Here is a 22,576-nt window from a genome sequence, read left to right as displayed (position 1 = left end):
TATCAATGGTGGGGAAAGAGTTAAGGCTAAGGGATGCTACAAAACTATATTGAGTTGAGTTGTTTATTTTTGTTTGTTTGTTTGCTTGTTTTGGTCAAGGCTGGATCAAAACTCTGCTGCATTTTGTGTCTCTCCAGGAACAAACTTGCCCAGCCCTTGCATAAAGAGCTGTAGGCATACCATCCAAACCCAGAAGACTAATTCGCCACTTCCCTTGACATTTTCCCGTGGGGTCTGATAATGGTGTTTTATAATGGTATTCTTCAATTTCTGCATATAAAAATAAAGGTCTGTGGTAAAAATAGCCTGGTGATACTTTAAGATTTTTGTTTGACAAAGTACATAAACACATATATTAAAAATGTGAATATAGAAGCTGTTATGTTTATTTTTGCAATATTGTGTTTTGAATAAGTAGCTATAAAAAATGTTTGCCGTATGTGCAGTTTACGTTAACAAAGCAAAGCAAGTAAGTAATGTCGAGTTATGATTTTCATTTTCTCATAAATTGAAAAACCCCATTGGAAAATCTTGAAGGAACCAGCAGTGAATTAGTCTTTGAGGTTTTTATGCCATCCCTGCACCACTCTATTGATCGCTCATCCACCAAAACTATTAACGGCACAGCAAATACACTTAAGGCTCAATTGCTTAAAACTGTACTGCTGTGCATTTGCTGACAATGCTGGATTTTGACAATGGGCCATTCACTCATTTAACACAAGCAAATCATTTGTCATTAGCATTTAGCCTGAGCGAATCACGCTCACAGACTATTCGGAAGCACTTGACTTCCCCTAAAGCAACATTTAGCTTGGTTCTTGCTGGAGGGGCTGGTGAGGACTGAGGGAACATTCTGAGCAGAGGAATGAAATGGTTTGTAGAATAATTCGTAGCAGATGATGGCATTGTGAGCGGTGCCAGCAGCTGCCATATGGTCGTGTAATGGGGGCTGTCATCGCCTTTATTACCGAATGACAAGCACCATGTTAAACTTAATAACCCACAGGGGCAGACTGCTGTTTATGTGCTCCAGCAAAAGCATTATAAATGAAATAATTTTTGATGGAGTTGTGGTGGTGGGTGGGGGGTGCGAGTCGTTGTCAGCCAGCCGTAAAGGGGCCTAATGTTGTTTGAAAGGTGGTGCGCTGCGGCAGTAAGGCTGCAAGAGTGCTAAATAAAAGGCAGCAATTTGCCTGGGGGTATACACCCAGCAGGCATCCCCTCCTCTCTTTCACACCCTCCACCAGGATTTGACAAGCTGCCTAAATGGCCCTCTTTTATGTTTAGCCATGAGTAACAAATTTGGAGGGGATTCACAGAGTGCCTGCTCGCCTACCCCGGAACAGAACCTCTCCATAAAGGCCAAATGAGAGTTTAAAGCACAAATGTCTCAAAAAGATTAGGTGGTAAATTTGCTGCTCATGTGCCCCTTCATACTCCCGCAGATCGAGCAGCTACAAAGTCAAATGGTCTCTCTGGAGAGTGAGATTTTGCGGTTACGAGAAGACAACCGGGCACTGGCCGGTGAACGGGGTGATCTGCAGGCCAGGGTTCAGATGCTGCAGCAAAGCAAGGAGGCAGAAGAGGCCCGGGCCAAAGACGAACGCAACCGACTGATTTCCCAGATGCAGAGCTTTGAGAGAGAGGCAAAGGAGGCTGCGAAAGCTGCTGCCCAGGCCAGACGCAGGCTGCTCAAGCTTCGACAGGAACTGGGCGTCCTCCGAGCAGAGAGAGATTTCCATCGGTCCTCTGCTAGACGCAAGGTGAACAACAAAGCCCCCAGGGTGGATGCCTCCAGCAGAACACACGTGCTTTCGACAGAGAACAGGATGGACAGTCCCGCCAAGGACGACTGGGAGGACATGAGCGCAGACAGGTACTTCCCCCACCTTTCACTATCCTTGTCTCTTTTGCACTCTCCATCTTTCACACTCTCATTATTTTTCTGACTGTAGGGACAGCACGCATATGCAAAAACACAAGCAAACGGGTGATTGAATCCCAGCTTCTGTCTAGTTGGTATTCAAAAGAGAAAAAAGAGAGCGGGGGGGGCAGAAAGAGGGGGGGAATCTGATCCTTTGAATTATCCTGGGATGTCTTGCTAGGAGCTTATTGACTGAAATTTGCATGTAGAATTAGCCACCTCTGAGCAGCTGAGTTGAACCGGTGCCAGAAAGCACCTGAACCCGCAGCAGCCCCTTACTCTCTGCCCAATGCCATTTTCCCAACGTCGTGAGCTCTGAAATTGACAGTTTGGCAGGTTAATTTAATTTGCCATATTCATCCCTGACAGAGGAGGAGTCCTAGGCTAACCCTGGCCCAATCAATTCGTTTTCCTGTGACGCTCCTATTCCCTCCACTCCTCCTCTTCTTATACATGATCTAATTTAACAGGATACATTTTAAATGACTCTGTTCAGCTCTCGACCAGATGTCTACAAGCTGTTTAACATCCTCCAAATCAAGCAGCATCTTTAGTAATTATTTCATGAAAGTTTTATGTCGCTTACTGCACCAGTGTTTATGGCGTGATGGATGGTATGATGATTTCCAGTGATACCAGTCACAGATTTATTTCACCCAAATGCATCACTACCTCAACGAAATGGCATGCTGGAAGCTATCCAAATTTGTCTCCGAGAGGCTCTTGAATGAGATGCCGTAGCATTTAGAATGTCCCAACTGTGCCTCAGCAGTTTGAGTTATACACCACACTTTGCCGTTTAAGTTTCTGGGTTGTCTGCTTTTCTGCTAATTAACGGTTCTCATATGAATGTTGTGGAATGTCACATTGTAGCCCCAATGCATCGATTTATTTTGGTAAATAAGTAGATATTTTAACTTTATTTCCACAGTGAGAGTGAAGATTTCTCTGACAGCCTGGAAAGTCGATATTCTGCTCGGACTCGTCAAGCTTCTCGAAAATCAAAGGTTTGTTACATAAACTTTCAAAAATATTGCAATATTCTAAAATTAAATAATTATATTTTGTTTTCAACAAGGCAAGCCCTATTCAGATGGGACTAGTTTTCCAAATGACGTTTTAGTTGCAAATGTTTTTCAGTTAAGGTCTGTCATTTCATGTATGGATTTGGATGGGACTAACATTTCTGTGTTTATTACATAGATAGGAGGGTCTGTGTTTTACAAGTGAACGTTACCCAAGACCATGTGTTCAGGAAGTGTTAAAATATACAAATGTACATTTCAGGAATATAAATGAAAAACATTGTGCCATTGAGCACAGTTTATGAAATTTGATATAGTATATTTACATTTAAGCACAAAATCCTAACTTGTTTATTGTTTAAAAAAATTATGAAAAATACTATTATGGTTTTATAGAACTTCTTATAATAAATCCACTACAATAAATACATTTTAACCTATACCATTTTCACCTTATGTAATTGACTGCAGAAATTAAAGTAATCTTGCCTGAAAGTGATATTATAGTAGCTAGTCTTAACAATTTTTGGAATTTGTCTCTTCTTGTTTATTTAATTTTTAATTTTTTTTTTTTTTTTTTTTTTTGCAGGGTAGCAAATACATCTACATCAATTATTGGTGTGCAGTAAGCAAAAACCCAAATACCTGCATGCTAAAGACCATAACGGTAGTTTATGTTGACCAAAACACAGAAAAAATTGTGTTTTGGGGGAAAAAAAACAAATCAATCAAAGACTTTCCCATTTGGACGGGATTAGATTTCCCATAGAACTGCCGAGTTTGCTGAAATACAGTAGGTAGTTTGCCCTGAAATTTATACAGAGGTACAGAGTTGTGGGAAAAAGACTCAGATGGGATTACAATCGAAATGTAAAATCTGTAAAACTAAAATTTCTCTAACGCCACCAGTAAACTAGTCCCGTTCGAATAGGGCTATAGTTACAGATTAATTTTGTTCATGTAAGAAAGACTCAAAAATAGTCACTTTTTAAAGTTTCACAACCCCAAATCAGAATAAGTTGGGACAGTATGGAAAACGAAGTTTAAAAAATTAAAATTAAAATGAAGAAAGGGATTCCTCAATTTTTTACTTTGACTTGGATTTCATTGCAGACAATACAACAAACATTGTTTAAGGTGTTCATCATGTTTGTTTTTTTTTTGTTTTTTGTTTTTGTAAATAAACACGTATTTCAATTTTTGTTCTTGCAACACATTTCAAAAAAGATGAAACCGTAAACAACATTTATCACTTTGTTATGTTGACATTCCTTATCATAACACTTAAAAGACATTTAGGGACTGAAGACACCAAGTGATGAGGTGTTTCAGATATAATTTTGTCCTATTCATCCTGCAAACAAATGTTAAGTTGGGCAACATTACAAGTTTTTTGTTGTTGCATTTCGTACTTTAAAATGTGCCACAGATTCTTTATTGGAAACAGCTCGGGACTGCAGGCAGGTCAAGTACCTGTATTCTCTTCCTCTGCAGCCAGGACTTTGTAATGTGGGCATATTGTGGTTTTGCATTGTTGAAATATGCATACTGATTCATCTGACCACAGTACACGTTTCCACTCTGTAATGGTCCATCCCAGATGCCTTAGAGCCCATGAGAAGTTGACCGAGCTTGTGAACACTGTTAACATAAGGCTTTCTTTTGGCGCAATACAGTTTTAACTGGCAATTGTGGATGTAACTAAGTATTGTGGTACTTGACAGACCAAAGTAGTCCCGAGCCCATGTTGTGATATCGCTTATAGATGAATGACCATTCTTGATGCAGCACCACCTGAAGGATCGGATTTCACGGTTGTTTAGCTTAGGATTGTGCCCTTGTCATTTACGCACTGAAATTTCTCCACATTCCTTAAATCTTTTAATTATGTTTGCAATGCTGAAGGTGAAATATACAAACATCTTTTTATCTTTCTTTAGGAAACATTGTCTTTAAACATTTGAATAATTTCTTTACATCTTTATTGCCAAACTGGTAATCCTCGGCCCATCTTTGCTCCTAAAGGACTAGACCTTTCTTGGATGCTGCTTTTGTACCAGATCATAATTACAATCACCTGTTGGCATCACCTGCTTCAAATCACATAATTATTTAACCAATTAACCTGATTACTTGCCCTAAATTACTCCTGTCCCAACCTTTTTTGGAATGTGTTGCAGGACTAAATGACAGGAAAGGATGTATATTTTTAAATGAAGTGAAGTTGACCGAACAAAACATGAAATAGTTTGTCCATTTTGTCTGCAATGAAATAAAAGTCAACGTAAATTTAGAAATCTTTCTTTTTAATTAGAATTTTCAGTATTGTCCCAACTTTTTCTGATTTGGGAATATTCTTTATTTTTATAGTGTCATATACTTAATGATGTCATATGTCATATACGTATGTCATATACTTAATGATGAAAGAAGTAGAAAGAAAGACTAAATAAGGGCACAAAAAAATCCATAGTTTTGGGCATTGTCTTTTAACTAAAATTACATGCAGCTAGACCAGTTAGTCTAGTTGACCAAATGTCCTAATATTATAATTTACCAAATCTACTGTGGATTTAGATGTGTAAAATCTAACTGAATTTACATATTTCAAGCATTTAATCATCTTAAGATTGAAAAAAAAAAAACTTTATTAAAAAACAAAGCATGGTCTTCTAATCATTAAAAGTTGAGTAGTTATCTATGTAGTTATCTATGTATTCACTTTAGCATACAAAATTCTTTTAAGCAGATATATTTGTCCATAAATTATAAATATTGCAACTTTTTTTCAGTCAAGAGCAATGAGTGACTATTATTATTTTTTTGTTATTGTTGTTTGTTTAACATAAATAACATAGAAAGCCGCAGATGTATTGGGCTGTCATTTTAAAAACCTACACAAAAAAAAATAATAATAATAATGTTTGCTCTTTGCTCAAACTACTTATTTAAAATGAGCTAAAACAACACAATTCTTGAGTTTTCTTTGGGACAGCATTAATATTTTATGTGCAATCTACTTAAATTTGTAAAAATTAATCAACTAACCTAACTCCTTCATGTTGTCCCAACACAAAATGATTATGTGGAACCCAACTTTTTTTACAGTGTAGATCAAGTATAATGACAAAAAAATAAGATATTCTCTTAAAAGTTTATGTAGTTGAAAGTCATGAATAATTGTTTATGTGAACACTTGCTAAAAGCTGAATTCTGACATTGTGTTTTGTATTTATCTATCCATAAAACCCCAATGACTACTGTTGAAGTCAGTCAGAAGATCTTAAGCAAGGCCTTGAAGTATGAAGTCTCTATACAGTATGCTGTCTACACAGAGTCAGGCCAAAACTCAACTAATTGGTTCAGGCAAAGTAGTCACGTCCTCAGAGACTAAGTTTCAAGCCTTTTGAATGGAAATGGCTTGTTTATAGTTAAACAAAATTACACTCTTCACCTTGAAATTGCCTCTTTTCATTTGCGAAGGAGAAAAACAAAACATTTTTCCGTTGACTTTAAGCAGCTGTGTCTATCAGGAGATGTGTATCAGAGGTGTCTGTTCCTGTAAAGTGCGATCTCTTCTCGACACTCTCTCATGGCTCTGCTGGCTCTCCCCCATCCCCTCAGGGAACATGGAAGCTCCATATCTTCTCCTCTTTTCGCTTCCTCTCAGCTCTACAGCTGTCAGGCCTCTCTTAGATCCTGCCTGAATGCCTCTGTGTACTCGTCAACCGTGCTGGCTCACATCGGCGTGACAGTGGAGCAGAGCACTGCGCCGCCCGTGTCACACTAAAGAGCTTCTGAATAAATCCGTGATCAAACCCTGGGAGAGAGAGAGAGACTGATCAAAACCTTTTTAAATAGTGTTCGATACAAATGAGGGGAAAAGCCAAAAGCCCCTTTGATGTGACTACAAACGCTTCCTCTGTGTCACTCTGCCGTGAGCCGCCACGATACGTTATGTTAAACTGTTATCCCAGCTTTTTGTGTCATGTGTTGTGTTTCTGCCTGCAGGGCTGCAGGTACATGCTGATCGGCCCTATAGACAGACCTAGAGAGGAATCTCAAACCAGAAACATCCAATTCCAAGGTAACCTGGTTGACGCAACTGTGCTCAGGTGCTTGCATGTTGAGAGATTTTTCATTCCTGATTGCTTGTACAGTACATTTCGGGGAGAAATCGGATACAGAATACCTCAACTATTACTCATTCGTTTCATTCATGAAGCCATTTATGATAGCAAAGTTGACAATTGTTTACAATTTTGCCCAAACATTCCTACTTCTCTTTCTGCTCCTCGCTGTTTGAAATAGATAATCCAATCTTAAACTTACTTTAGTTTAAGTCAGTCGACTATATGTATTGCTCATAGAAATGGAAACACCATGAAAGCATTCCAGTGAGTTTACCATTTTTATTAAACCAGCCAACACTTATTTACTACATGTTTACTTACAGTTCTCTGTCAGTAGAAACCTTCCGAAAAGTATACTACAAAAGTGGGACATTTTAATTTTAAAATCCCATGTTTATTAAATTAAATGGAGGTAAAGTAAAATGGTATGCTAATATTGCTGTATCCAAGGCTGAAAAGGATGTGCATGTTTTGTAATATGATTCGTCTCTCAGTTAAACATATTTTATTGGACTGTCCTGCTTTTATAATTGTAGAGGTTTTTATAACTATAATTTAAGTAAACACAGTTAAAGAATTGTTTAATCAAATTTTAAAACCTACATATTTCTAGAAATAAAGATGAAGTTGTCTATTCAACATTTTTATTCAATTTAACCCTTGGGGATGTTTATGTCCACTATGAGTGATTTTGAGCAACTCCATAACACCATATTATCATGCATTCTTTATTGTTGGTGCTTTTCCCTGTCGGAAAGGTGCAATTTGTAAGACGGTGCAATTTGTCATTTTCACTGTCATCAGTTGCAATGCAAACTTAGTTTCTGGTTTTGATATGGAATATAGACTGTTTGTGAGTGTGAGAGAGAGACCTTTACACACTTACCTTGATAAGTTTGCGAAATTAAAAGATAAGCAGCTCAGCTCTTAGAACATAGTAAACATAGTAAGTGTACTACATAGAATTCCATATAGAAGCCAGAATTTTTTTTTGTACAGGCATATCTAAAGGGTACCTCTTCCCAACAGGGAATCAAAAAAATGTCATAATAATGAAGTCAAAAGTAACCACTAACATAACAAGCAGGTAGTAAATTTGAACTATACAAAAAGGTTAAGCTGCTTTATTTTAAAGGTTCAATGAATGGTAGTAATTTTTGACCTAGAGAGTCACATATGTGTGGGTTAAATGTGTTATTCCACATACGATAACTTAACTAACACAACAACTGCTCTGACTCAGACTTAACTTTATTTTTCCGTTTAGGGAAACTAAAATTGCAGCAAGGTGCTGCAACACAGGCGAAGTTCCACATTAATAAAATATTACCACACAACATACAATACATCACACTGTAGGTGCATCTCCCTCCCAACTGGACTCATTTAATGACCTAATGCCCACCATTATAAAAGAATTTCTAACTTTATTTGTCCTGCAAACAGGAACTCTAAAACCACGTCCGGTTGGCAACAACTGAAACACAAAGTAGAACTGGTGATCCGGGTTGCATAGGATACCCTGAGCTCTCTTTAAAACACCAGTATGGTAAATTGCTGTTGGACCAGTTTGGTTTAAACCAATGATCTTGCCTGCCACCTTCACCAGGCTACTCAACCTGTTCTTAACAAACTCAGATTACCATACCAAGCTACAATGCAGAAAGATAAAACAGATTCAATAAATTGTTTATAAAACAATGTCATCATCGAGGTACAAACCTGAAACAATCTTAGTTTCTTCAGAAAAAAAAAAACAGTCTTTGTTTTACTTTTTTATAGACTGTTAGGTTGAATGTCAACATATTGTAAATAACAACCCCTAGATATGTATGTGTGTCCACAATTTCAATATCCAAGCCAAATCAAAATAAATAAATTGGTACAACATGGAAAACACAAATAAAAAAGAAAAAGTGATGATTTCTAAGTTTACTTTGACTTGTATTTTATTGCTGACAATATTAACACAAAATATGTCACACTTTGTCCGGTCAGTTTCATTTCATTTGCAGATATACATCCTTTCCTGTCATTTAGACCTGCAACACATTTAAAAAAAAAAAAAAAGGTTGGGACAGAAGAAGTTTAGGGCAAGTAATCAGGTTAATTTGTTAAATAATAAAGTTATTTAAAGCAGGTGATGTCAACAGGTGATTGTAGTTATGATTTGATACAAAGGCAGCATCCAACAAAGGTCTAGTCCTTTAGGAGCAAAGATAGGCTGAGGATTGCCAGTTTGCCAACAAATACGTGAGAAAGTTATTGAAATGTTTAAAAACAATGTTCCTCAAAGAAAGATAGAAAGACATTTAGACATTTCACCTTCAACAGTGGATAACATAATTAAAAGATTCTGGAAGTCTGGAGGAATTTCAGTGCATAAAGGACAAGGGCGCAAGCCTAAGCTGAACAACCGTGATCTCTGATCCCTCAGACCCTGTACCCTTGGCAAAGGTAACTTGTACTTCTGTAATGAAACCATTAATGCTGAAAAGTATATAGAGATTTTGGAGCACAATATGCTGCCTTCTTTTCCAGGGCCGCTCATACATATTTCAACAAGACAATGCAAAACCATATTCTGCACACATTACAAAGTCCGGGTTGTAAAGGAAGAGGATACAGGTACTTGACTGGCCTGGCTGCAGTCCCGAGCTATCTCTAATAGAGACTGTGGGGTGCATTTTGAAGTGCAAATTGTGACAATGAAAATTGATTTGATAAAAAAAAATTTTGTTCACTTAATGTAACCTTGTTACGTCATATTGTTGCATTGACTCAGCTTAGTTGTATTGACTTTATTCTCTTAAGTTTTCTAAACTTAAAATGTTTAGTTGTAATGTGTAATGTGTGTATTTATATAGCACATTTATTGTGTATGGCCATACTACCAAAGCGCTTCACAATCATGAGGGGGGGTCTTTCCACACCACCACCAGTCTGCAGCATCCACTTGGATGATGCGACGGCAGCCACAGGACAACGGTGACAGTGCGCTCACCACACACCAGCTATTGGTGGAGTGGAGAGACAGTGAAAGAGCCAATTCGGTGGAAAGGGATGATTGGGAAGCCATGATCGTAAGGGCCGATAGAGTGACTTTGGCCAGGACACCGGGGTTAAACCCCTGCTCTTTCACGAGAAGTGCCATGGGTTTTTAATGACCACAGAGAGTCAGGACCTCGGTTTAACATCTCATCCGAAGGAAGACACCCACTGACAGTATAGTGTCCCCTTCACTTTTACTGGGGCATTAGGACTCACACAGACCACAGATTGAGCGCCCCCTGCTGGCCTCACTAACACCACTTCCAACAGCAACCTAGTGTTCCCTAGTGGTCTCACATCCAGGTACTAACCAGGCTCAGCCCTGCTTAGCTTCAGTGAGTAACCGGTCTTGGGCTGCTGGGTGACATGGCTGTGGCATTAGTTGACAGAGTTAAATAATTGACCGCCTTAATTGAACTAAATAATTGAACTGCTTATTTGCAGCACAGCTTATCCCTCTGCACAGCTCTTCTTCAGAATCTGTGTGCTGTAAAAAAATGCCAAACAATAAAAAAAACTTTCTTTAAATTGCAAAATCTAAAACACTAAAGCTGAAAGACAATGTGTAAATACAACATGTACACCAAATCTTATTTACCTACAAATCATAACTTTTAAATCAGCTTTTAGTGTCTTATGATAATTCGTTGATTGGTTGTGGTGAAACTTGCAGCTCCACAATTTATTCAAACCAAATGCTCCACACATCTTGAGTAATTTTACGAAGAAAAGAAAAAATAAAGTCAAATCATATTTAATAAATAGTGTACACAATCAAGATCAGAATAATCAATAAATCAGTCAGGGAACTAGAAAAGTACTGTTTAATACACGTATTGAGATATTGCAATTTCAAACCTAAAACAAACTTTACTAAGCTTTATAAATGTGGCTAAACTCTATGTTTTAGCAAAGGTCTAATCTGCTGTAGTAACATTTATACTGGGAACAATACATTGACAATCAGTTCTTGTCATTTTACAAGTTATTTAACACAAATTTTCAAGAAGCATTACTTACCAAATTTGATGATTGAACAACTAAAAAATCTGGTGAAAAATGTCCCATGTGTCTGACTTATTCTGATGTTCAATTGGCAGTTGGCAAACTGACTTAATTGTGCATATTTTGCCATCTGCTGGATTGGAAGTATGGGGGGCACCAAAAAGGAGACTGTTTAAACATATGTTTTTAAGTTGAGTTGACTCGTTTGAACATTGTTTTTTACAAAATCATGTTGATAACAAGCCTGAAACAGGCTTGGTGTCTTTAGTCCCTTAATGTCTTTTTTTAGTATTATGAAAAGGAATGGCAACATTACAAAGTGGTAAATACTTTACTGTTCCAACATTTTTTAAATGTGTTGCAAGAACCAAAATTGTAATACATGTTTATTTAAAAATAAAAACACATTAAATAATGTGCTGTTGTATTGTCTGCATACTGACTTCTATACTGTCTCAACTTTTTCTGATTTGCGGTTGTAGATTGCTAAAAATTGTGCATTATAATGCAATAAAAAACGGTTAATTCTTGTAACATTTTATGATAATTTATCAGAAAATACAGCATATTATTGGTTGTTTATATGGCATTATACTTGCACTGTAATGCATTAAGAGTACTCCTATTAATCATTATACAATTGCATCATAGATTATATAATATAGTTGGCTCTTCATCGCCTTTTACTGTATCATCCATCTCTCTAAAAGACTTAATAACTGCCACTTGCTGAAAAATTATTGTCAGTTAAAAAAGCAGAAAGACAAACAGCGTTCTACTGATCTGGAACACTTTTTTGACACTTTTTTCTGCAAAGGACCTGACTGCTGCGACTCGACTTATGACAATATAACCCCCACAGTGAGTGATTGTGTCTACACTGGATGCAGCGAGGTGTGACATGGCAAATCCCTGACATCAAACTGATGTCCCATTTTATTTCTGATGCAGTCCAAGTGCTCCCACAACTTCTGACATAGAGAAATGTATTTGTTACATGACATGGCAGTGGTTTCATCTGGTGTAGACCACGGTAGCTATGTGCAATAACTGTTTTTCCACTAGTTGGTATTAATTGACATTCTGTAATCTGCTGAGGAATCTCTGTCAATTTGTTGCTTGAGTAATCCAGTGTTTGTGGCTCTCTTATATTTACTCAAATCCTTTTATGTATGTGAACATTAGGTGAGGCTAAAAAGAAAAGAAATGGCAAGAACCGAGCATCGCACTATTTTGTCATACTCGGTCAAAACCTGAAACAAGTTTCTATAAAAGCTTTGTATGTGTGTATGTGTGCGAGTGTGTTATGGGGATGCAGTGGTCTGTAGATAATAAGATCAGGGAAAATGTGCTAGACAAGACTTCAGAGTTTAATAACAAAAAAATTACATATAACAATATTTTTGTATTTTAATAATAACTAAAATGTTACATTTGTTAAATTTTTATATATTTCTAATTAAATAACGGCTGTTTTGATGAACATAATAGACATTAAAAACACTGAAAATCCTACTATTTCTAAACATTTACAGATAAATTAAAGCAAACAAAATTGTATAAAAAACAAAGATTTTTTTTAAGGTTTGGATTGTTTATTTTTTGTTTAGTTGTAGTTATGTGTTTGTTTTTTGTATATAAACTACAACACTGCAGTATGCAATGCTTCATTAATAGAATTAATGATTTTCGCAGTCTTTAATTAAATACAGATACGTTTATTATTTTGTATAAAATTCTATTTATTAAAATAATATTACTACCACATCATTCAAAAATGTGTCATATTAATATTGTTGTTCTCCAAGACATAATTAAGGTATTATTTCATCACTAATATCCATTTACAAACTAACAGAGGCTGACTGTAGCACTGTGTCCTCTCCACCCTCAGGTGCCTCAATGCAGAAGATGAGGAGGAGAAAAACATCAAAGCCCCATTCTGCTTTACGACAGCGTCTTCTGTCCCTCCAGCAGCAAGTGGCAGCACTACAGGCAGACAGACAAGCAGCACAGCAGCTTGCAACTGAGCATAACCACCGACAAGTCCAAACACAAGTGCAGATTGACTCTCTTCTCCAGCAACTCAATGCTAGCAAGCAGCTTTCAAAGGTATCGTAGAACCAGAGTGACTCCAATGACAATTTATTCACACCTGGGGCTTGACAGGATGTACTTTATGCTTTTCCTGTTTACAAAATACAAAAGTTTATGCAAGTTTATCAGGAAAAAATAACCAAAAATAACTCCTAAATGGATAGTTTAATATTTATTAGTTACTTACCCTCAAGTATTTCCAAACCTTTATATAAATTTCCTTATTCCATTGAACACAAAAGAAGATATTTTAAAAAAATGTTAACGTAACGGAATATTAACGTCTCGGTTACTAACGTAACCCATGTTCCCCAAAAAGGGAACGGAGACGTGTGTCTAGATAAAACACTATACGAGGGATCGCTGGAGAAACAATCACTTTGAAAAGTAAGAAAACAGGCCAATACATGCCAATGAATTGGTTGAGCTTGGCTCCGCAAGTGCTGATGATTAATCATTAGTAGAGTATATAACCAGCGCACGCAGAGCGAGGGCGATGGCATCTACTATCCAGTGGGCCAATCTCTGTTTTGATACAACACTTCTCTTCTGCCGACTACTATAACAGATACAGAGCTGTCCAAAGATCTTGCATTCTGCATACGTTCCACATAAAGTCACAGAGCGTGAATAGGACAAAGCAGTGAAAAGGTCTTCTCAGTGGGCAGTGTTTGCAGGTTCACCACCTGGTCTCCAAATGGGGTGGTAGGAACCTTGGGTGCATAGTCGAATTCCAGACATGATTTTCTGACCAAAAATGCATCCAGATCCCTAACCCTCCTGATTGATGCCAACGCAATTAGCAGCTCTGTATCATGGACAATTTTTAAGGATACTTATTTGTGTGGTTTGAACAGATCTCTCTGCAGGCCTGCCATGACTACAAGGTGCTCTTGTCTGAGTGATGGGTAGGGCACCTAAGTCCTTCACTGTTTTTCTTTGGACCACACATGGAGATTCCAGAGATCTGGGAGTGGGTGCCAGACGGTGCCCCGAATACGCCAGGGAGGAATGTGAGTTTGGAAACCCAGGTTCGGTTAGGCCAGAGAGGCGCAACTAACAAGTCCTGCTCCTCGTCTTCCCTAACCTTGCATGGAGTCATATTTGAGCATGCCCAGGGGCTTAAGCTTTAAGCTCTCCTTGGTGTAGAGTAGATTACAGCACATTACATCCTGTTATCTGGTGAGGAAATCAAGTGCAGGAGTCAAGTGCACAAACTCGCAGCTGCATGTTTGTTGCACATGACCCCCCAGCATGCCTGGATAATTGTTCTATGGACACCCCGGCCCGTAGAAAGGTAAGATCCACCCAGGAACTGATGGTGCAGCGACACAGTGGAGTGATGGTCACACGGTGCGCGCCCACACACCATGCTCATCTGGGGACCTGATTGTGAAGCCACCGCTGAAGTGGCACTAAAGCCTCAAAAAAAATTTCTGTAGGACCACTGTGTTTCTGTCAAGGATACTTAGCCTCAGGACAGCATCAGCCTGCTGTGCCATCATTGAGATCGAGTCCAACTCCATTCTGAGATAGGAGATGCTCTGCACAGGGGAAAGCTTGCTCTTCACTTGGTTGACCCGAAACCCTAACCGGTCAACGTGCTGGAGCACCCTGTCCCTGTGCTTAATCAATTAATCCCGGACAAAGCCAGTATAAGCCAGTTGTCAAGATAATTGAGTTTGGTTATGCCCGGGAGCTAAAGAGGGCAACCTCCGCAAGTTTGGTGAAAACTCATGGAGACAGGGAGAGGCCGAAGGGGAGTACTTTGTACAACCTTCGAATGCAAACCGGAGAAAGGGAAGATGGTGTGGAAGAATGGAGACATTGGAGCAATCGCTGATATTCCAGTTATGGGGAAGCTCGGGAGGGCAGTCCTCACCCCTGGAAAGTAGAGCATCCCAAGGAAGAGCTGAAATTAAGAGATTGTCTTACCTTCTTCCCTGGATCACATGATGAGGCTGAAGGAATGAGATAAAGGAGACCATCCTCTTGCACCCTCAGAGCCCATGGCGATATGGCCCAGCACAGTGAGCTAGAAGGTGGAGCATCCAAGACGGGCAGGGTTTGGGCACTCAAAGAGAGAGGAAACTGCCCTTGTATCGAAAATTTGGTTACTGCGGGCCTGGGCGCCAGCAGTGGTGATTTTAAAGTCTGTGATGTTCCACTGAGACTTCCACTGAGGAAATAGCTGGTCCCCTCTTCTCCGGGTTGCCCGTCTCAGGCCGCTTTGTGGTCTTCTTATCGGACTTAAAAGCATCCTGAGATGGGAGTGTCTCCATCCAGCAGGGGGCTTAACACTGCCGCTTAGTGGAAGGTGGTCTTGTGACTGCAGGTGGATGATCTCGGGAAGAAGCAGCCAAGGTGTATTGGGCAGTGATGAGAGCAGTTTTCTGGACTTCTCTCATTGCCTGCTGTTGCTCTTTCACAGCTGAGAATTCCTGGGTAAAGTCCCTAAAGGTGTCGCCGAAAAGGCCAGCCTGGGATATGGCTGAGTTTAGAAAGTGAGCTTTGTCCATGTTGCACATATCTGCCAGGTTCAGCCAGAGGTGGCTTTCTGGACCCCTAATGTGCCATCATCTTTCCCAGGGCACAAGTGCCTGACTTTGTCATGAGAGCGTAGTCTGTCTCTGTGTGGAGCTAAAGCCCAGGAAGAACCACCCTCGTGCAGCTCAGCCAACTTCTGCACTTGTAGTGCTGATAGGTGGCAATAGCTTGCAAGGTGGAAGCAGCCTGACCCGCAGCTGTGTAGGCTCTGGCCAAACGAGACTCAGATGACCTTCAAGCTTTAGAGTCTCGTTGGACAAAGATTGACCGTGATAGTGTGCTCCACCTGAGGAATTGATTCGTACCTCGTGGCGGCTCCGTCATTAAGGGTGGTGAGGGCGTTAGCATGTGAGCTCACTGTGCACCTCCGGGAAGAAGGGGACGAAGGCTTGGATGGTTTGACCTTTTTTTAGGCCCCCACATAACACTCGTCTAATCAGAGGTCAAGTTCGGGGACAAGCCATCTCCATCTCCTAAGCAAAAAAGTGTAAACACTCGCTCCGTGTGGGCCGGTTATATACTCTACTAATGATTAATCACTGGCACCTGCAGAGCTGATTTTAAAAGTGCCTTATACTACATTGATTCAATAAGTTAAATTGTTCTCTGATATTTACATAGTATTTATATGGCTTAGATAAGTTAAAAATCCCCTGAAATTGTTGTATATGCTCATTTATTATTCCATAAAATACCCCTAGAATCAGAAGGGCAATATTGACCATATTTGGATTGGTTGTGAATGTTAAGGAGTTACGCTCTGACTTGCAACTCTCACAGACACACACACACACAGAGCATGATGTAGGCTGAACTAGGGTTGAGTACCGAAACCCGGTGCCATTATAGCAACGGTACCTTTGTAACTGGTATGTACCGGATAGAATCAGCATATGAATTTCAGTGCCTAATTTCCGTACCACTGGTGCTGCGACAAGGACGTAAGAAGCATCAAGGGGTGCATCAAAGGCACGCATTGTCACACCATCTCTAAACATTTAATTCTAAACAACTTCGAGGAATACGGACAGGCGATGTCAGGCGTTTGTTAAGCTAATGCAAGCTTATGTAATTTTAGAATGCAAATCTTAAATTCATGCTAACCAATAAATGATCAAAGGAAATATATTAATGTAATTGAAATGTATAAAATATGATTTGATGTTTACTTTAAACATTAATTATATTGTTATATTTAAATCATTTTTTTAAATGATATTGTCGAATAAATAAAAAATCTAAAAATTTCTAGAGTCATCAACCATAATTTTGTGGCTCAAAAGTATCGGTTTAAAAGTATCAATTTAGCACCGGTATCGAAATAACCACAAACGATACCCAACCCTACGCTAAACAAGGGCAGTATAATCATACTTGATTTAAACTATTAAAAAAACTATTTTAACAAACAAAGTAGATGCCTAGTTAAATATTTTAACTAAATGGGTGGAGTTTTATTTTAACCAAACATGGAGAGCTATAATGGCAAAAAAAGCCTAGAATTAATATCAACCTCTGCAAGAACAGTGATTTGACACAATTCAGAAGTTTAAATGTGTTTGTTGAAACATACAGTGAGTACAGAAAGTATTCAAACCTCCTTAAATTTTTTACTCTTTGTTATAATGTCGCTATTATAAGTTATGCAAGTGAATTTTTTCCTCATTAATTTACACACAGCACCCAATATTGACAAAAAAACACAGAATTGTTGCCATTTTTGCAGATTTATTAAAAAAAAAAACTTTACAAGTATTTAGATGCTTTGCTTTGACATTCTATATTTAACTGCTGTCCATTTGTCCTTGATGGTTCTACACCTTCATTTGAGTCAGGCTGTGTTTGACTATACTGATTGGACTTGATTAGGAAAGCCATAGCCATACACTTGTCTGTATAAGACCTTACAGCTCACAATGCATGTCAGAGCAATGAGAATCATGAGGTCAAAGGAATTGCCCGAAGAGCTCAGAGACAGAATTGTGGCAAGGCACCGATCTGGCCAAAGTGTACAAATAATGTCCTTCAATATGGTGACGTCCAGCAGTCGTCACCCTTTAACCAATCTCATCTCCACCTGTCTATTCCATTGCTCTGTTTGCTCTAACTTTCTTTTGCTGTCTGAAGCGCATCAAATGCACAAAATGCCCAATTCGCAAATCTCCTATCTTTGCTAAAACTTCACATGTAAATCATTTGCGCTTCATCTGCGTCTGCTTACTCCACAAGCTGAAAACTCCATGTAATGTAATGATTGTGAGGGTGCGGGTGAGATGTCATAAAAAACCACTACCTCCATGCCTTCTTCATGTCTTTTTTTTAGTTTATTCATGACAGTTTGCATTAGTATAATGTTATTGTTATCAGCAGTATTATTTATTCGATTCATATTTATATGTGTTTTAATAAAAACAAAGTTAGAGTTTTCCACCTGTCAGGTTTTGGGGAGCAATGCATCACTATATAGGACATAAGAATAGGATGTGTGTTTGGATTAACTCATTTATTATTATTGTTCATTTGTTCGTTTGTTGGAAATTAAAATTAAATTTAGAAATAGTTTTGAACCAAATAATTGTGCTTAACAAACTAAATTAAATATGTAGCTAATGGATGTCTTCAGTGAAGTGCATACAACACTGTTTCCTTATCCGCGAAAGTAAAGGAGTAAAGAGTAACAGTAAAGAGGCTGAATGGAGGAGGCTTATTCTTTATCTTAGCGCAGATGGTCTGTTTTCTGAAGCATTCAGTTTTTCCACTTACAAAGTCCGCCATGTAAATAGTAAATGCGCCATGACGCAACGCAACTGATTGTTAAAGGGAATGGGAGATGAGATTCTGATTGGTTTAACAGACGTCATGTTCAAGTCACACCCATAACTCATTAAGAGAATGAGCCCAATCCTGTTAGTTCTTGTGCCGCTGTACAAACCGTATTTTTTCATTCTTTAAATAGCAAAAGTGCATTTGGACACACCCTTAATGCTTTTGCTCCATGTGCTTTAGACTTTGCACCTGGAAAGTTAAAATAGAGCCCAGTTATCCTAAGCACACAGTTAAAATAATGAAGGAGTGGCTTTACAACAACTCTGTGACTGTTCTTGAATGGCTTAAAACCTAAAAATGTCTGTCCACCAACATTTACCATCCAACCTGACAAAACTGGAGAGGATCTACAAGAAAAAATGCTAGAAGATCCCCAAATCCAGGTGTGAAAAACTTTGTATCTTTGCCAAAAAGACTCTGTATAGGATCAAAAGGCTGCTTCTACTAAATACTGAGCAAAGAGTCTGAATACTTAGGATTATGTAATATTTCAGTTTCTTTTTTAATAAATCTGCAATTGACTATTCAACTATTGACTATTCAATTAGAATGCTGTGTGTACATTGAGTAAACATTCATTTAAATGATTTTAGCAAATGGCTGCAATATAGCAAAGAGTGAAAAAATTAAGGGGGTCTGAATACTATGCATAGCCACTGTATACAGCAAATTTCAGAATGAAAACTAACAGAAGAACATACCTTATGCCTCTTAAGTCTGGAGCAGAATAAATGTATAATCTGTAAGTCATGCAATTTACATCCTGGCTCACTCGTTGCTCAGTAATGCATACAGCAGTAAACAATCTGCATCTCATGTTTTCAAAATAAAAAAAGTCCCACATACCTGTACATAGTAAGATAAACATAACTTAAAAACTAACTAAAGGAGGAAAATTACTATTGTTGTCTGATTAGAAAACAATGTGGTTTATTTAACGCAGCTGGAAGCGTAGATAATAATACTAACCCCAGAGCAACATTTAGTCTATTTTGACTATGGTGATCTCATCCTGATGATGTGGCTGCTCGTCAGGTCCGAATAGTGTGAAACCTAACCTAAAGTACATCCAAATGCTGAGTGTTTGAGTCACGCAACAGTCTGTTTTGTTTTCTGATTGGTCTTTTGTCCACCAGGATTTTACACTAGATAAAAAAGAAGGTAGTGATTTCTAAATTTACGTTAACTTGAATTTCATTGCAGAAAACAAAACAAACTTTACTTAATCTGTTCCTCATATTTTTTGTTTGTTTTTAAAATAAATATGTATTTAAGTTTTGTTTCTTACAACACATTTTAAAAAAATGGAACAGCATTTAGCACTTCGTAATGTTGCCATTCCTTTTCACAACACTTAAAAGGCATTTAAGGTCTGAAACACCAAGGGATAAAGTGTTTCATGCGGAATTTTGTGCCATTCTTCTTGCAAACAAGTCTTAAGGTGGGCAACAGTATGGGTCTTTGTTTTTGCATTTTGCGCTTTAGAATGTGCCACGCATTCTCTATTGATGAAAGGTTGGGACTGCAGTAAGGCCAATCAAGTACCTGTAACCTATTTCTTCACAGCCAGGACTTTGTAACAGCTAAGTCCTTTGTAAAGGACTTTGTGTATAGACTATGGTTTTGCATTTTCTTGTTAAAAAATGCATGGGCAGCCCTGGAAAAAAAGGCAGCATATTTTACCGCAAAATCTCTTTTGGACTTTTCAGCATTAATGGTGCCGTTACAGAAGTGCAAGTTACCTTTTCCAAGTGCACTGACACAACCCCATACCATGACAAGCCCTGGCTTTTGGACTTGTTGCTGGTAACAGTTTGGACTTAGTTCTTCAGTCCATACCACACAACATCCATTTTCACCAAAGAATACCTGAAATACTGATTCATCTGACCACAGTACATGTTTCCACTGTGTGATGTCCATTCCAGATGCCTTTAAGCCCAGAGTGCTTCTGACACTGTTAACATAGGGCTTTCTTTTTGCAAAGTACAGATTTAACTGGCATTTGTGGATGTAACTACGTATTGTGATACTTGACGTAAGTTTGTCAAAGTAGTCCGAAGCCCATGTGGTGATATTGCTTACAGATTAATGACGATTCTTGATGCAGTGCCACCAAAAAGATCGGAGAGCACGGTCTTTTAGCTTAGGCTTGTGCCCTTGTCTTTTATGCAGTGAAAATCCTCCAGATTCCTTGATTCTTTTAATTATTTCATGCATAATTAAGGGGGAAAATCCAAATGTCTTCATATATTTCTTTGAGGAACATGGTTCTCAGTGCAAGCATTATACCACTGAATGTCTGCAAGGAGAAGCAAAAGGATTCTCTACACCTCCCAGACTGTAGATTAAGTTGGATTCACAGTGTTTTTCCAAAGTGTCTGAAACCATCGCTTTTACGACTACTACCTTTAGAAATCTGCATGTTCCAGGTTTCCTGGAATTTTAAGCGTGGCGTGGCCATGGCAAAGTGTGTTGGAGTATAAGATATTCTATTTAATTAGATGTTTAAAACTGATATTTACTAATAACAAAAACTTCCTCAGTTTTTTTGTTATTTTCGAAAAAGGCCCACCTTATCAAACTCTAGCTTGTCTTTGGAAAAGATAACAGAGTTATTACAATCACAGTCCTCAACTTGATTACCTTCATATTTCATGCCTATGCACATCATTTATTGTACAATTAGTAATTCTAGTTATCCTGGTTTTTAGTAGGCTCCACTAGACAATCTCATTGTCCTTCAGATTTGGGCAGATAATAAACATCTTTACATTTGTATAATTCCATTAACAATATTTGATTATTATTTATTGCAACAGAGAGAGCTGACGCTGGTGGCCCATTTAAAATGAGTTATTTATCTGTTATTTACACACACCTTAAAAAAGGAGTGACCAAAATCTCAATATTAATATTATTACTAATGTTAATTCTAATATTCAAGTCAAATCAAAGAAATTATCACTACATTATTGGTGACCTACATTAAATGTTTGTTGTATTTTCTGCAATGGAATACAACTCAATGTAAATTTAGAAATCACTACTTACTTTTTTTATTCTGTTTTCCATACTGTCCCTTTTTTTATTTGGGGATGTACATGAGAATGAGGAAACAATGGTGTCTGAGGCTGATATGCCATTTTCATATACTGATCTATATGCCAAGGAATGCCCAGATTTTCTTTATAGGGCTCATTTAATGGGCCATTTCCACTGGGTGGTTCAGTGTGGTTCAGGTTGGTACAGGTCAAAGTGGTACCAATGGTACTTCTAACAGATGCTTTAAACACATAAATACTTGTGTGTAAATGTTCATCACTAACCTTTCTATTAACAGGATTTGATTATAACTGCAGATCAATGATCGAAATAGTGCGAAATAGCCTACTGTAACGCCTGCAATTATATAAAATAAATAAATAAATAAATGCAACATATGTGAACACAAACAAATCCTTACAGTCTCTGATAATTTACCAATTACAGAAAAACGACACACAACATACATTTAGTCCTTAATTGGGTTCAAAAACAACACACAACAAATAGAATACAGTCAGTGCAAACCTCTCATCTGTATCTGTAATCTTCTCCAGCACATGTAGCCTCTTGTTAGAAAGTAATTACATCTTTTCGAGTTCATAATAGTCCAAAAGGTAATGATAATAATTAAACATGGCAGTATGTTCATGTTTTAGGTTGCTGAATCGATCATTTGCTGCTTTGTTTTGTCTGGCTTCTCCTTTGTTTTTTCGCTCATCACACTTGCGTTTGTCCGTTTCTGAAAGGATTGGATGTCAGAAGCAGTTCAATAATTGGGCACACATTATTATCATGAGCTTAAGCAGATTTTTGTTTGAAATATAGATGCACGCGTAAGAAAGGGAAACCGCTTGTGCTTTAGACGGCCTTGTAAACAACAATGGGGCACAGGGTAGATTCTGCTCTTTATCATGGCT

At 38.1% G+C, this 22,576-nt stretch overlaps 2 protein-coding genes across 10 annotated transcripts in view; both read left to right on the top strand.

Annotated features, from left to right (window-relative positions):
* The window catches only part of sh3gl2a (SH3 domain containing GRB2 like 2a, endophilin A1), a 527,445-nt gene that overhangs the window by 381,544 nt on the left and 123,325 nt on the right, over positions 1–22,576 (top strand). The gene's annotated exons all lie outside the window — the stretch shown is intronic.
* The window catches only part of cntln (centlein, centrosomal protein), a 190,823-nt gene that overhangs the window by 131,084 nt on the left and 37,163 nt on the right, over positions 1–22,576 (top strand). For all 9 annotated transcript variants that reach the window (XM_087237212.1, XM_087237209.1, XM_087237213.1 and 6 more), the window contains 4 exons: positions 1,449–1,879; positions 2,859–2,934; positions 6,964–7,039; positions 13,036–13,253. In XM_087237212.1, coding sequence (XP_087093338.1) covers positions 1,449–1,879; positions 2,859–2,934; positions 6,964–7,039; positions 13,036–13,253 — 801 coding nt within the window. The remainder of the gene's footprint in view (positions 1–1,448; positions 1,880–2,858; positions 2,935–6,963; positions 7,040–13,035; positions 13,254–22,576) is intronic.

The sequence above is a fragment of the Danio rerio genome, chromosome 1, assembly GCF_052040795.2.
Source record: "Danio rerio strain M-AB ecotype USA chromosome 1, GRCz13ab, whole genome shotgun sequence".
Classification (NCBI taxonomy): Eukaryota; Metazoa; Chordata; class Actinopteri; order Cypriniformes; family Danionidae; genus Danio; species Danio rerio.
The sequence above is the reverse complement of the archived record's forward strand: the minus strand, read 5'-3'. Positions and strand labels throughout refer to the sequence as shown.